Source organism: Urocitellus parryii, chromosome 5 (assembly GCF_045843805.1).
Source record: "Urocitellus parryii isolate mUroPar1 chromosome 5, mUroPar1.hap1, whole genome shotgun sequence".
Taxonomy (NCBI): domain Eukaryota; kingdom Metazoa; phylum Chordata; class Mammalia; order Rodentia; family Sciuridae; genus Urocitellus; species Urocitellus parryii.
In genome coordinates this window covers 175,307,285-175,320,628 of record NC_135535.1, presented here as the reverse complement: position 1 = coordinate 175,320,628, position 13,344 = coordinate 175,307,285, and the positions used below count along the sequence as shown (strand labels likewise).

Here is a 13,344-nt window from a genome sequence, read left to right as displayed (position 1 = left end):
TATCTTGCTCCTGGCTGGTTTTGGTGGCTGTGGGTCATGGGAAGGGGCAGGTTATTTAACCTTTAAGATGTTTGACTGTGTGGATTATCAGAAGCTTCAAGGTATGAAAAAAGCATGGACTAACTTTAGGGCCAGAGGGCTCTCCATCTGACTTCTAACTGTAGAAACTTGAGTGAAAGCATAACTTTTCAGTTTATCTTTCTGCAAAAATGGGAATAATGATGCCCACCTAGATGAGATGTCGCAAGGATGGCACTAGTGTCTGGCTGGTAGCACTTCCTCCGTGGACCACTGACATCCCAGTATTCACCTGTCCTCTTTCCATTTCCCTCCTAGGTACCTTGGGATCACCCGCCCTCTCACCTACCCTGTGAGACAGAATGGGAAATGCATGGCAAAGATGATTCTGTCTGTCTGGCTGCTGTCTGCCTCCATCACTCTCCCCCCACTCTTCGGATGGGCCCAGAACGTGAACGACAACAAGGTCTGCCTCATCAGCCAGGATTTCGGCTACACCATCTACTCCACCGCCGTGGCCTTTTACATCCCCATGTCCGTCATGCTGTTCATGTACTACCAGATCTACAAGGCTGCCAAGAAGAGCGCTGCCAAGCACCGCTTCCCTGGCTTCTCCCGCACCCAGCCCGAGAGCGTCATCTCCCTGAATGGCGTGGTGAAGGCCCAGAAGGAGGTGGAAGAGTGTGCAAATCTGTCCAGACTGATCAAGCATGAGAGGAAGAACATCTCCATCTTCAAGAGAGAGCAGAAGGCAGCCACTACCCTGGGGATCATCGTCGGAGCGTTTACCGTGTGCTGGCTACCCTTTTTCGTGCTCTCCACTGCCAGGCCCTTCATCTGTGGCACCTCCTGCAGCTGCATCCCGCTGTGGGTGGAAAGGACATGTCTGTGGCTGGGCTATGCCAATTCCCTCATCAACCCCTTCATCTACGCCTTCTTCAACCGAGACCTGAGAACCACCTACCGCAGCCTGCTCCGCTGCCAGTACCGTAACATCAACCGGAAGCTCTCGGCTGCTGGTATGCATGAGGCCCTGAGGCTTGCAGAGAGACCTGAGAAGCCGGAGTTCATCCTGTAAGGTCACTTATCACTGTTTTTATCTTTATTCCCCTCCCTTTTATACAACTTCTTGAAGCATATGACAGAAGTCTTCCCCAATCCACAGAGACCTTATTTTCTACCATCTGTATCAGATTTGAATCCAGAATAGTGTAGACTCCAGTTCTCCACCCAATAACATTTCAGTAGCCAAAAAAAGATAGGTACTCAGTTAGATTGGAAGAGGAGATTGATTTTGCTGATGAATTGCAATGGGGGTGATTGATGACAAGGAAAGCAATATGTTCCATTCTTTTTCCATGAATCATATCTAAATTATGTCCTCATATCTGAATTGCTGTGACATTATCATTTTAATTGCAATTATTCTTCCCTCTGGTAACATTTTTTTTGATGATCTCATACTTCACTGATAAATTCTTCTTTTGAGGAAGGAAGCAAAATGATGTTTCCAGAATGGGGCCACAGAAGATGCAAGGATGGGGCAACCTCTTAAAAGCCTTGGGAGCTTTCAGGAAGTGCTGTCTGCCATCTTGGCAGTTGAGAATTGATAGAGTTGTTGAATTTGTCTGGGAAGCCTTAGTGACTTTCTAGGGAGAAATTGCAAAAGCATGTAAAGATCTGGAAAAGGACCACAAAGAGCTGACTGTGATCACAAGCAATCACAAATTTCACAAGCAATCCATGCATTGGCAAGTTTTGGGTTGCATAGAAGGATGGAGACAGGAGAGTAGAGTCAGCAGTAAGTTGAATGAAAATTTTCCTCAGATTTAAGTACAGGAGGTATCTTCATATTTGATAACTGAGAGAAAAGAAACTTAGAATGAAAAAATGGGCAGGAGAGAGGAAGAGGTGCTCCTTTGTACTGAACCTGGAAGGAAGGAATAGACTAGAAAGTAGAGACTCTCCAGCTGAGAGGGATTTTCCCGGTCATCTTGTTGTCACTTGACAGAAGAGGTAACTGGGGTTTAGAGAGTGAGTTATCCCCTACTCAGCCAGTGTCCCAACTAAGTCAAGATCCCACACTGTCTAATCCCTAGTGGTACACATTTTCCATGTGCTCTACTGCCTTTATTTAACAACTGAACCTTATAGCTATGTTAATTCTCGAGCTGGGCACAGCTTCTCAGGTTTTATTTTTATTTCTTTTATATACACTCTGTTGTTCACAATATGAAAAGTAACACTTTAATAAAGTATAATTTTAGGTGCTAGAACAGGTACTATGAACAACTTCAGAGAGTCTAGGCCTATAAGATTCTACTGAATTTACCACTAGTGTTTGCCCATTAGATTTTGAATATCTTAAGGGAAGAAGCTAAGACTTAGATTTCTTTTTGAGGTATAGTGCCTGATATATAGTAGATGATAAAAATAATAATTGCTAACAATTATTGAGCAACTACTACATGCTATACACCATGCTACCTGAAAAGTAGGTGCTTCTAGTATCCCAGTTTTTAGAATAACTTAAGGCTCAGGGATATAAAATAACTGATTCATTGGGGTATGAATCACCCCAATATATGTGCTTTTCACAGTTAAGCAAATTACTTGTCAAATAAATGATTTCAGTCTGGAGATAGTGAAGAGCTGCTGAATATTTTTGAAGTAGGAATTGTAGTCACTTCTCCTTAAGAAGACAACTAGAATAACCTGCTAGTTTAATTAAGTTAGGTTCATTAGACTTACTGCACAGTGGGAGGAACCTACTAGACAGAGTCTTAGTAGTTTTTTGGAGAAAGAATATAAGATGAGAATTTTGGTAGAGTTTTAGGGCTTAGCCTGGGTGTTTATAAAGTGGAAAAGTGATGGTTTCATGACCTATTGGCTTGGGATTAGTGAATAAGGTGAAGACTTAGAAGCAACTATTAATGAGAAAACTATTAGTCTTGACAAGTAAGCTATTTTAGTTGGTTCACAGTCTTATCTCCTGGAAGCAGCTCTTTCTTGGAATAAGAAGCTAGGTTATCTTGCCTGGTCCTAGGATTGTTCAGCACAGGAAAAGGAAAGCATGTTTTTTCAGTTCTTTGGAGAACCTGGATGAGGGAATGTGTTTGAGGAAAGTCTTGGTAGTATGACAAGAGCAGACAGAAGGGCAAGACTGGTGGTAGGGGGTCCAGCAAGGCAGCCACATATACTGAGGATTCATTCTCAGTCACTCTGTGTAATCCGACTCTATGAAAATTCTATCATTCAGTCCTCAAAATTTCATGATAGGTTAGTTTTTTAAAAAAATACCTTTATTTTATTTATTATTTTTATATGGTGCTGAGGTCGAACCCAGGTTCTCGCACGTGCGAGGCGAGTGCTCTACCACTGAGCCACATTCCCAGCCCTAGGTTAGTATTTTTTTTTTCACCTTTGTTCTGAAGATGACAAAATAAGGACTTGAAAAGATCAAATATAATTTTCCCACAGTCATACAGATGAGAATGATAGAGCTGAATTTGAACCCAGGAAGTTTGTGCTTAAAAGTGCTTTTAGTTTCCATGCTACTTTTATAAAATAAATCTGCCAATCTAAAGTACAAGGGCATTTGCTTCTGTATCTTTAGTTAGTATGGAGGCTTGGGTGTTGTTTTCCTGCTAGTCTAAGACAAGGGTCAGCAAAATTTTACCGTCAAGGGCCAAATATTAAATATTTTAACCTTTGCTAGCAACAGGGTGTTTATCAAAACCATTTGTCCTTCCCTTTGTCATTCACTGAAGTAAACAATGGACATGGCTGTGTACCATTAAAACTTTATTTGCAAAAGGAGATAACCAGATGGATTCAGACCACAGGCTATAGTCTGCTGCCTTTTTATTTAAGAGAATGACTCTTCCTTCATTACCAGTTTCTCAGCTTGAATTATAGGACATTCAAATCATTTAAGCTGATTGGCCTAAAAATACCAATCAACTTCAAAACCTTTCTAGTGATAGAGCTATTCTACAGAGTTGTCATAGCCATTATTTTTCTAGTTCTAAACCTGGCAGTGTTCTAGATAGTATTGTCATATTTATGTTTTAGTTCTTTTGTTTAACTGCCATAAACTGAGATGGATGATACAGAAAATATGTGATCTCTTCCTTGTTTTTGTGAATATATTTCTATTGGAAAGACCACATAGAAACACACACATATGCTATGATTTGAAGGTTTATGTTCCCCTAAAAGTCATATGTTGAAATCCAGTCTCCAATACAGTAGTGTTAAAAGGTAGGCCATTCAGGAGGTGGTTGCCTGAGGGAACTCATGTGTTCTTTCCACTATGTGAGGATATAGTGAGAAGCTCTCATCAGACACCAAGTTTGATGGTATATAGATGGTGGTTTCCCAGCCTATACCAATGAATTGCTGGTGTTTATAAGCTACAGAGTTCATGGTATGTTGTTATAGCAGCCCAGGCAGACCAAGACATATGCACTCAGCGTTTTTGTACCAGGAAAGGTGGAGGCAGGAAAACTATAGGTTCAAAGAAGAGGAAAATATCTCAGAGTTTACACTAAGATTGATCAGAGACACCTTCCTGAAGGATATGGGCTCTGGTATGCCTATGAGGTGATCAAAGGAAAGCTAAAGGTGAACAGAAGTGTTGTCCCAGGTGAAGGGGACATTTTACACGGAGGTGCCACAAGTGGGAGCTTATGCAAAAGTCAGTCTGACTGAGGCTAAGCACTGGGTGAGGGAAGAGTTGGAGATCAGAGACAAAAATTATGAAGGATCTTCTATGCTAGCTTCAAGAATGTGGGCTTTTAGTGTAGATAAGTGGTTCTCAACCAGGAGTAAATTTGCCCCCTCCCCTGCATACATTTGGGTTGTCACAAGTGGAGTATAGGGAGAGGTTTCTATTGACATCAAGATAAGGGGAAATGCTAAAGATCTTATGATATAGATATCAGCACCCCAATAACTAAGAATTACCCAGCCTCTGTTGCCAAAGCTGGGATACCTTAATGTGGACAGTAGTTGTCTGACTGTGAATCTCTGCAACCAGACAGTGTAGTCATCAAAGTAGTGATGACCGATTCTGTGGCACCGTGTGGGTTGAATCAGAAGGTAAAGACTGGATATAAAGAGTCTCTTTGTTGGTTTGTTTTTTCCAGGAACATGCGGTCCTATGGGGTGTAAGACATGGTGCCGGGCATGGGGGACGAGTAGAGAGATGAATAGCGATAGTACTTGTTTCTGGAAGTCCAGGTGGCTGTGGTGTTGCAAAGGCTTCTAACTAGAATAAGAACCCACATGGTCCACACTGCATGGTTGCTTTCATGCAAACACTAGTTAGATAACCTCAAATAGCTCATAATCTCCACCGGGTCTAAAACACATAACCTGTCTCTAGTGTCTCCACAAGAATGACAAAGGGCATCCAGTTTATACTTCCCAGCAAGCCTTCTAACCCTGCCACAGAGCTCTGGTTCTCATACATCCAATGGCCATGCCTTCCTTAATTTCTCCAGCTCTTGCTTCGCATCTGGCTGCTTGTGTTCTAGTCCCTATTACTTTTGCTCCTGTGCCTTACTGACTCCATGGTTTTCTGCCGCAGTCCGGCTGCAGCAAAATAACCAGGGGGTGACGAACAACTTGTGTACATTGATACAGCAGAAGTGGGAGCCATTTATTGTAGGACAGGATGGGTATATATACATTCCACACAGCTTATCTTAATTAACATAAACTAGATACAGCAGTGAACCAATAAGGAATCTCCACACTTAATGGCTCGCTGGCATTACTTCACAAACCACTCCCCCTGGCAAAATGCCAGGCGCCATCTTGACTTGTTTACAGACCCTAACATTTCCCCCTTTTGTTTAATTTAAATAACAACCATAGAGGTTTTTACACAAACACCATAAATAATCTGCTACAAGCAGAAGGGGAGGATACAAAATGCCACAGTACCAAGCCAATTGATGGCTCCATGCAAGAAGCCCTTGGAAAAATTATACCAGCAATGACACCATTAGCAAAGATACAGATTACAGTTTGTTGTCTCAGTCCAGGTAAAGCAGTATCTCAATAGATTAACTCACAGTCCAGGTAAATCACAGTCCAGGTAAGTTCTGCAGGCAGCTAGCTTGATCCGAAGTCTCGTCTGGTTCTCAGCAACACTGGAAATTTTTTCACCCTCGTCCTCACCGGCACTGGGACGAAGGCAGGAACTCCGGCAATGCTGGCTAAAGAAAATCCTGTAGCATTCCACTAAGAAAACAACCTTCCGAACAATTTAGCAATTTAGTACATTATCTCAAGGTTTTTATTTTTTATTTTTATTTTTATATTTGAAATAAGCCTTAATAGTGCTTATTACTCATTAGCTTCCAGGTGTGGGAGAACCATTGTAGTTACTGGCCTTGGAAATGATCAAACTTCAGGGACACGGGCCGTCTTCCGTCTTCCGCCTGCAGCGTCCCGGGCAGCCCCAGATGGCCCCGGGGAGAGTCCTGGGAGTGTTCCGGACTCAAACTGCCACTGGGCACAGGGAGCAAGAGCCTGCGAGACTGTGCCTCCGGGTCAGGTTTGGATTTGGGCTCTCGCAGTGGCTTCCTGCTCCCGGGGCGGGGGGCGGGGAAGAGCCGGCTGCCGCAGCTTGGAAAGTTGTTGCTGCGCCCTGACCGGCTGGCGCACATGGCAGCCGCCTCGCCGATTCACGCACCCTCTGGTAACGAAAAGTATTCAGTAATAGCCTTTTGCTGCAACTTTTTTCCTGATAATCCTTCGTCTTCTGAACTTTCTTTTTCTTTCTGACTAGAGTTCCTGGGCTTTTATCAACACATGCCCTAACTGCTCTTGGTTCCATTGGGGTGCCCTCTTCCCTTAGTAATTTACTTAACACCCCTTCCATATTTTCATCACAAAGACAATACAATACACTGAGACAAAACAAGACACAAACATACTGTATCAATCTTCTCTATTTTCTCAAAATGGCCATTTTTCCTCTTGCCCCATCTAGGGACGAGCAGATTTGCTCCTGTCCTATCTAGGGATGGGCAGCTTTTTTTTTTTTTGTCACTTACCCCCGAGTGTCCCGGGGCTCCCCGTAGGGGCCACCATCTGCCCAAGTCCAGCTGCAGCAAAATAACCAGGGGGTGACGAACAACTTGTGTACATTGATACAGCAGAAGTGGGAGCCGTTTATTGTAGGACAGGAGGGGTATATATACATTCCACACAGCTTATCTTAATTAACATAAACTAGATACAGCAGTGAACCAATAAGGAATCTCCACACTTAATGGCTCGCTGGCCTTACTTCACAAACCACTCCCCCTGGCAAAATGCCAGGCGCCATCTTGACTTGTTTACAGACCCTAACAATTTTCCCCTCCTGCGTTAACCACTTTCCTTTCCTGTGTGAACAATTTACTAGACTATGTGTTGCTATTTCCTATTATTTATCCGCTTTTTTCCCATTTTCTTGATCAGAGTCTCAGAAGCCCAGCAGGGACTCGCGAATTTTCCTTGGGTTAACGAAGTGAATAGTGGGGAAAATGCCGCGAATACTTTTGAACTGGTAATTTTAATTCAATACTATCAATGTTAATCATTATTCATCCTTTCACAAGTATTCAAATACTGATAATACCCAACCAAATGTGATAATGTGATATAAACAGGAATTCTTTTTTTCTTTTAAATGGATGATGTTACTTACGGATTTGAATTGCCATAAATCACTTTTAAGTATAATTTCAATGACTGTCTTTGATACCATTTATGAACAATACTGAAAATCGGTTTCTATAATACTTCCATCTAAAAGAATGTCAAGAAATTGTTTCCATTAGCTCTTCTTTCCCTCTCCCCTTTTCTCTTTGGCAATTGTACTGTTTTTCTCTTCAAAGAGTCTCTTATAGTCAGTTGCAGTGGTTCTAAGCAGAAACTTTTAGCAGAGTATCCTTGGATTCCTGCCATGAATTCTGTCAATAAGCTGCTCCAGAGTTTGTGGAAATCAGGGTGATTCTACCCTTTCTTTATGGAAACCAGTGATGTACAAAATAAAATAAAATGAAATGGATCCCAGAGGAAACTAGAACCATCACAGCTCCTAAATCCCTGGGTGTCTATGATGGGCTGTTGCCTTAAAGACTGAAACAAACAAACAAAAAAATTGTTATTTTATTGATAAAATCCTCTGCAGTAGTATTTTCTTCATCATCAATTAGCTGAAATTCAACATTTTACTTTTACTAAATCATCAATTAGTAATAATAATAGCTTATTTGCTTTATGATTTGCAATTGCTTACATTTTAACTTTGCATGACTCCTTAAAGTGAGAAAGACAGATGATTTCCCTCCTTTTCTCTCTCTCTCTCTCTCCACCTCCGCTTTGTGTTTTTCCAAATGCTGCTTGATTAAACCCAGGGGCCTGACATGTGCTAAGCATATTGTTCCACTGAGCTACATCTCCAGTCCTATCCTCTTTTGCTTTATCTTTTGTTTTCTTACTAGATAATAAATACACATAGTCCAATGTAAAATCGAACAGTACAGAGGGATGCATAAGAAAAATATGCATTGAGGTGGGTCTAAAGAAAGAGTAGGATTCTAACAAGAAAGGGTGGTATGAGTGGAGGTGGGGATAGGGGCTTTTTAAAGCAGATTGACATCAAGGTCAGAGCGGTGCAGCTGTGGATGGAGGTGGATGAGGAGCCTGGGGCATATCTTCAGCAATATTGAGAAGCTGGGTAGATTTGGGTCAGCCTAGAAAGTCAGGTGGGCAGGGATTGGAGGAAGGAGGTGAAGACTTTTGAGCAGGAGTAAGACCAGACTGTGTGGGGGCATCATGCAACCAGGGAGGCAGGGTCACAACAGGAGAAGGGAGATGAGTGAGGAGACTAATGTAAGAGTGGGGTCTCCTGTTAGGAAGGCATGCACCAGGAGGCTGGTTTTGAGCCTGGGAAAGAGGCCACAGGTGTCCGAGCTATTTGGAAGCTGGAATCCCCCTGTGACCCTGTGACTGGTAGCAGTTGGGTCATGAGGAAAAGGACTTGTAGATGATGCTGTGGCTGAGTCCTGGAGGAATTCAATAGAGTTCATGAACTGGTGTGAGCGCACACGAGCTGCAGAGGAAGCATAGGTGTGGTCTGTTCTCAAACTGAGGAAGAAGCAAAGGTCCAACCAGATCTGTGAAGCATGACTGTGAAACACAACCTGTTTCTGGTCTCATATAACCAGGATCCTGGAGAGCTGGGTCTGGGCTCCTGTACCTTCTGTCCCCAGGCATCGTTGTGGGAGACTGAGGAGCAAAGCCAGACACCCTGTCCTATGGAGAAATGGACCTGTGATCAGGAAAATCTATCCATAGAGTCACCCATCTGAATGATGGGGCTGGGAGGGTTATGAGATGAGGGTGAGCAGGACAGAAGGCATAGTAGCTAAGAGATAGGGGTTCTTTCAGCAGGGTCAGGAGGCTGAGGCTAGGAACACAGCCCTAGGCTTGTACCTACTAGATCCATCTCCTAAGCACAAGGTGTAGGGTGGTAAGTTGAGGCCCATACAGGTGTGGAGTTAGGGGAATATGGCTCTATACCAGGGGAAAAGGACTCTTTCTCTGCCATTAGCTAACAGTTCTTCATGACTCTTACCACTTCTGTGAGTATGGGTGGGAGGAAGCAAGGTTTCCAGTTTCTGCACATATAGATTATAGTAATATACCTTCCTAGTCTGAAGGTGGGGGACACTTCTCATTAGTAGTCATTGTTTTTTGTTTTTTTTTTCAAGTAGGGCAAGTGCTATAGTATTTTGCAAAGATTTTTGAGAGCAAAGCCAGTTTTGGCAAGAGTTATATTGTCAAAGACAATTTCTAACTGGGTTATTTGCCGTTGATTTGCAAATATATTAAGGGATTGGCAGCTTGTGGAAGTTATAAAATTTATGAAAAGAGGCACAGCACTTTTTCTTTCCATTTGGAGATGTTCATAAACCCTTATAAGCCACAAATAATTCAGATTACTGACTTCTGTAAAATATTAAATCCACCCACCACCAAATGAAAACTCACAGTTCTGCTAAAACATTTTTCTGTCTCTCTCTCTCTCTTTCTTTCTCTTTTATAGACAAAAGTCTGAACTGTAGGAAAAAAAGGTCATGAGTCATGATCCAAGGTGGAATAATGGAGATGAAATAAACAAGGCAAAACGGGCGGAAACAGAACGAAATCATTTACCAAGACTGCAAAATGGAATGTGGCTTCTATCCTTTCTTGATCTAAAATGTGACCAACAGTGATCTGTTGTACAAAGTATTTTACCGGGGAGATGATGACCTCTCCTTTTTTTCTGTGGATCAGTGCTCTTTTGTGTGCAAATGAAAATAATTCTCAGTGTAAGATAGTCAGATCATCTCAGCAGTGAGCACACTAACAGAACTGAGTTCCAGAAGGAAGCAGTTTCTGGTGCTTTGCATACATCCATATCCATGCAAGCTGGAACAAGTTCCAATGCACACTTCCCATGCTCTGAGTCTAGGCATTGTGGTGAATATTCAGGAGTCGTTCATGAGGCAGAATGTATTTTATTGTATGACAGAGGGTGTCTTTCCAAGCAAACTGTGGTAAGCATAGTGTTGAATATGTTGCACGTTGTGTTAGAAAACAGAATCCAGTCATCAGCTAATACAAATGATTTCGCAGAGCAGTGTTTGTTTCAAGCTTCTGTCAAATAGTATGGCTTTTCTGCAGGGTCCCTGTGATTTCTCACCAATGTACTTTCTTTGTGAACTTCCTTACTGTTATGGTGTAACTCAGGAAAAGATGGATGGAGAGAGGAATAAAATCTGAAAAGACCTTTCTTGGATTCACACATTTGAGGGGTCCTGAGAGATGAGGGGATTCCTTTTGTGAGGATTACCTGAATGAAGAGAGAGAGGGCTAGCTAACTGCATTGTATATTAACATGATTATTGGCATGTTGTTTACTATCATATTATACAAGGGTGCATTGAGCCCACGGGGCTGGTCCCTATACTGTAGGTTATAAGGAAGACGTGGGCAAAATAGGTTTACACGGAGGGTGGTGGTACTTCTGGAGACGGAGCGTAAATATGTACATTCAACTGAGTTATGTGAATTGGAGGTCACCTGCACCCCTGTTGACGGATGCTCCAGAACACCACCCTGTTTCATCTATATAGAGTTTGTCTCCTTGTTCTCTGTATCTTAAATCAAATGTGTGCCTGAGTAATTCTGTCCACTAACCCCCTCCCCCAAATAAAAAATGTTGTTGTTAAAGGCAGATAAGAAAACAGAAACGGTCCCATTGTGGATAGTATTTTTGTAAGAAATGGAACTATGTAGTAAGTCTAAGCTAAGAAAACAGGAAGGCAGGTCGGTCAGAGGAGAGCGCCTGTAACTATAAGGAGAAAAAAAAAAAGAATGCAGATCTTCGTTTGATAAAAGAGAACTGAAAGAGAATATTATTTTCCTACAATGAAGGAAGCTGTCACAGGAAAAAATGGAATTCCGGTGTGGATTATGGACTTTTTTCGATGGACATTGGCATTGCTTCTTAACAGAGACAGAGAAGGGCTGCCTTTTGCAAGGGGGAGGTGGGCACTGTCCTTTCAGACAAAGCTTGTACAAATTCCTGAACCACAGATTTGCTAAAGTGACATATATACTTATATTAATAATTTAAATGATCAACTATGGTCTGATACATGTTGTTAAAGTTGAAAATGTTTTATTATCTTACATCAAATAAAGGTTATTTATAGCCCAAATAAACCGATTTAAGTGCTGGTTTTTAATAAAAGGTGTGACGTCATACACGCTGCTATACGAAGGATGGCAGAAGGGCCAACTAGAAGTGTTTGCTAAAATCCTAACAGGTGGCCACAGTTCTGTACTAAATTCCATTTCAACACAAGGACACATCCATTTAATGACATCTTGTTTTTAAACTGTGACCGTTCATTTCTTGATTTGACCAGTGAGCATTTACTGGGCTCCTGCTGTATTCAACACTGTAAGCATCGAGGGAACAAAGACGGCTACAGCATAGTCCTTTTACTAAGTTTGCCATCAGGTGGAAAACAGGCACATCTCAGATTGTCACAACATAGAGTAAGTGCTCTAGCAAGTTGTAGGGAGTGACATATTTCTTCCCTGTAGTATAAAAACAGAGCCTACTTGGTGGGATTGATTTATGTTTATAAGTTGTATTTCTTTCCCATTTCTTAGAACCTTAGGTAGTCAAACTCTAATTCAACCTCATTTGAATTTTCAAGTATTGAACTATCTGCTTCATTCTGGCTACAGGGGCTGTACCTCATTTAGACACTGTGCTCTAAGTGCTTGGCAGCACTTAATGAAAAGAAAGGGTAGCAACTGGAAGGGAATGAGAAAAATATCCCATAATTAATACGACTCTGCGTGTGGCACCATTTGTCTGTGCCAGAGGTGCAGCTTTCATTTTAACTAAGAATCAAGATAAATCACTGAAGTAAACAATTTATATATATTTCTGTGAATGCTGAAGCACAAATGACTGTTAGGGCTAATCTCTGATCTCACCCTACGGTGTCAGCAGCTGTCATCTTCTGGCAAGGCTGAGTACTGGAAGCCATGCTTAGGACGTGAAGAACTTATGAAAGTAACTGAATCATTGTTGCCTTAGTGTTTGGTTTTTATTCTGTAAATATGAAATAGGTGCCACTCACAGTTCCTGAGTTTCCTCTAAACGGTTTCAAAACTCTCTAAGCATTTACATATACAAGACATATACAAGCATCTCATTCTTTGCGTGAGATGCTTGTATATGTGTATTTGATGGCTATATTTTCATACAGTTTTATTAGATTCATTGATTGCAGGCATGGAATCAACAATATGACTTAAAGATGCAGGCTATTTTTCAAAGAGTTTATGCTAGTCTAATAATTGTCTGAATTGCCATCTGGAGACGGTGCAAATTTTCCTTTCAGCATTTTAATTACCAACCAAATGCCCAGTTTAATGGATATAAATGTTTACAAATGTTGAATTATTTTAAGCAATCCATGCTCCTTCCCATCTCAGGACCTTCACATATGCTTTCCCCCTCTGTCTGGGATAGTCATTTTATAGGTGTCCTCTTCATTGTTTGGTAATTCTTCAAGGTATCCTGACTGTTTTCCTTAGCAATATGCCCATTTACCTAGCACCATGCTGGAGACATATATATGGTAGGCATGGATTAGTGTTTTTTTTTTATGGGAAGGAAGGAGGGAGAGATGGAAGGAAGCAAAGAAGAAAGGAAGGAAGGACAGGAGGTGACTTGGCATTGATTTT

General features: G+C 41.7%; 1 protein-coding gene across 1 annotated transcript in view; it reads left to right on the top strand.

The window, feature by feature from the left end:
• Window positions 1-1,096, top strand: part of Htr7 (5-hydroxytryptamine receptor 7) — a 46,158-nt gene extending 45,062 nt beyond the window's left edge. Inside the window, exon 2 of the mRNA XM_026397389.2 lies at window positions 337-1,096. Coding sequence (XP_026253174.1) covers window positions 337-1,096 — 760 coding nt within the window. The remainder of the gene's footprint in view (window positions 1-336) is intronic.
• The last annotated feature ends 12,248 nt before the right edge of the window (window positions 1,097-13,344 follow it).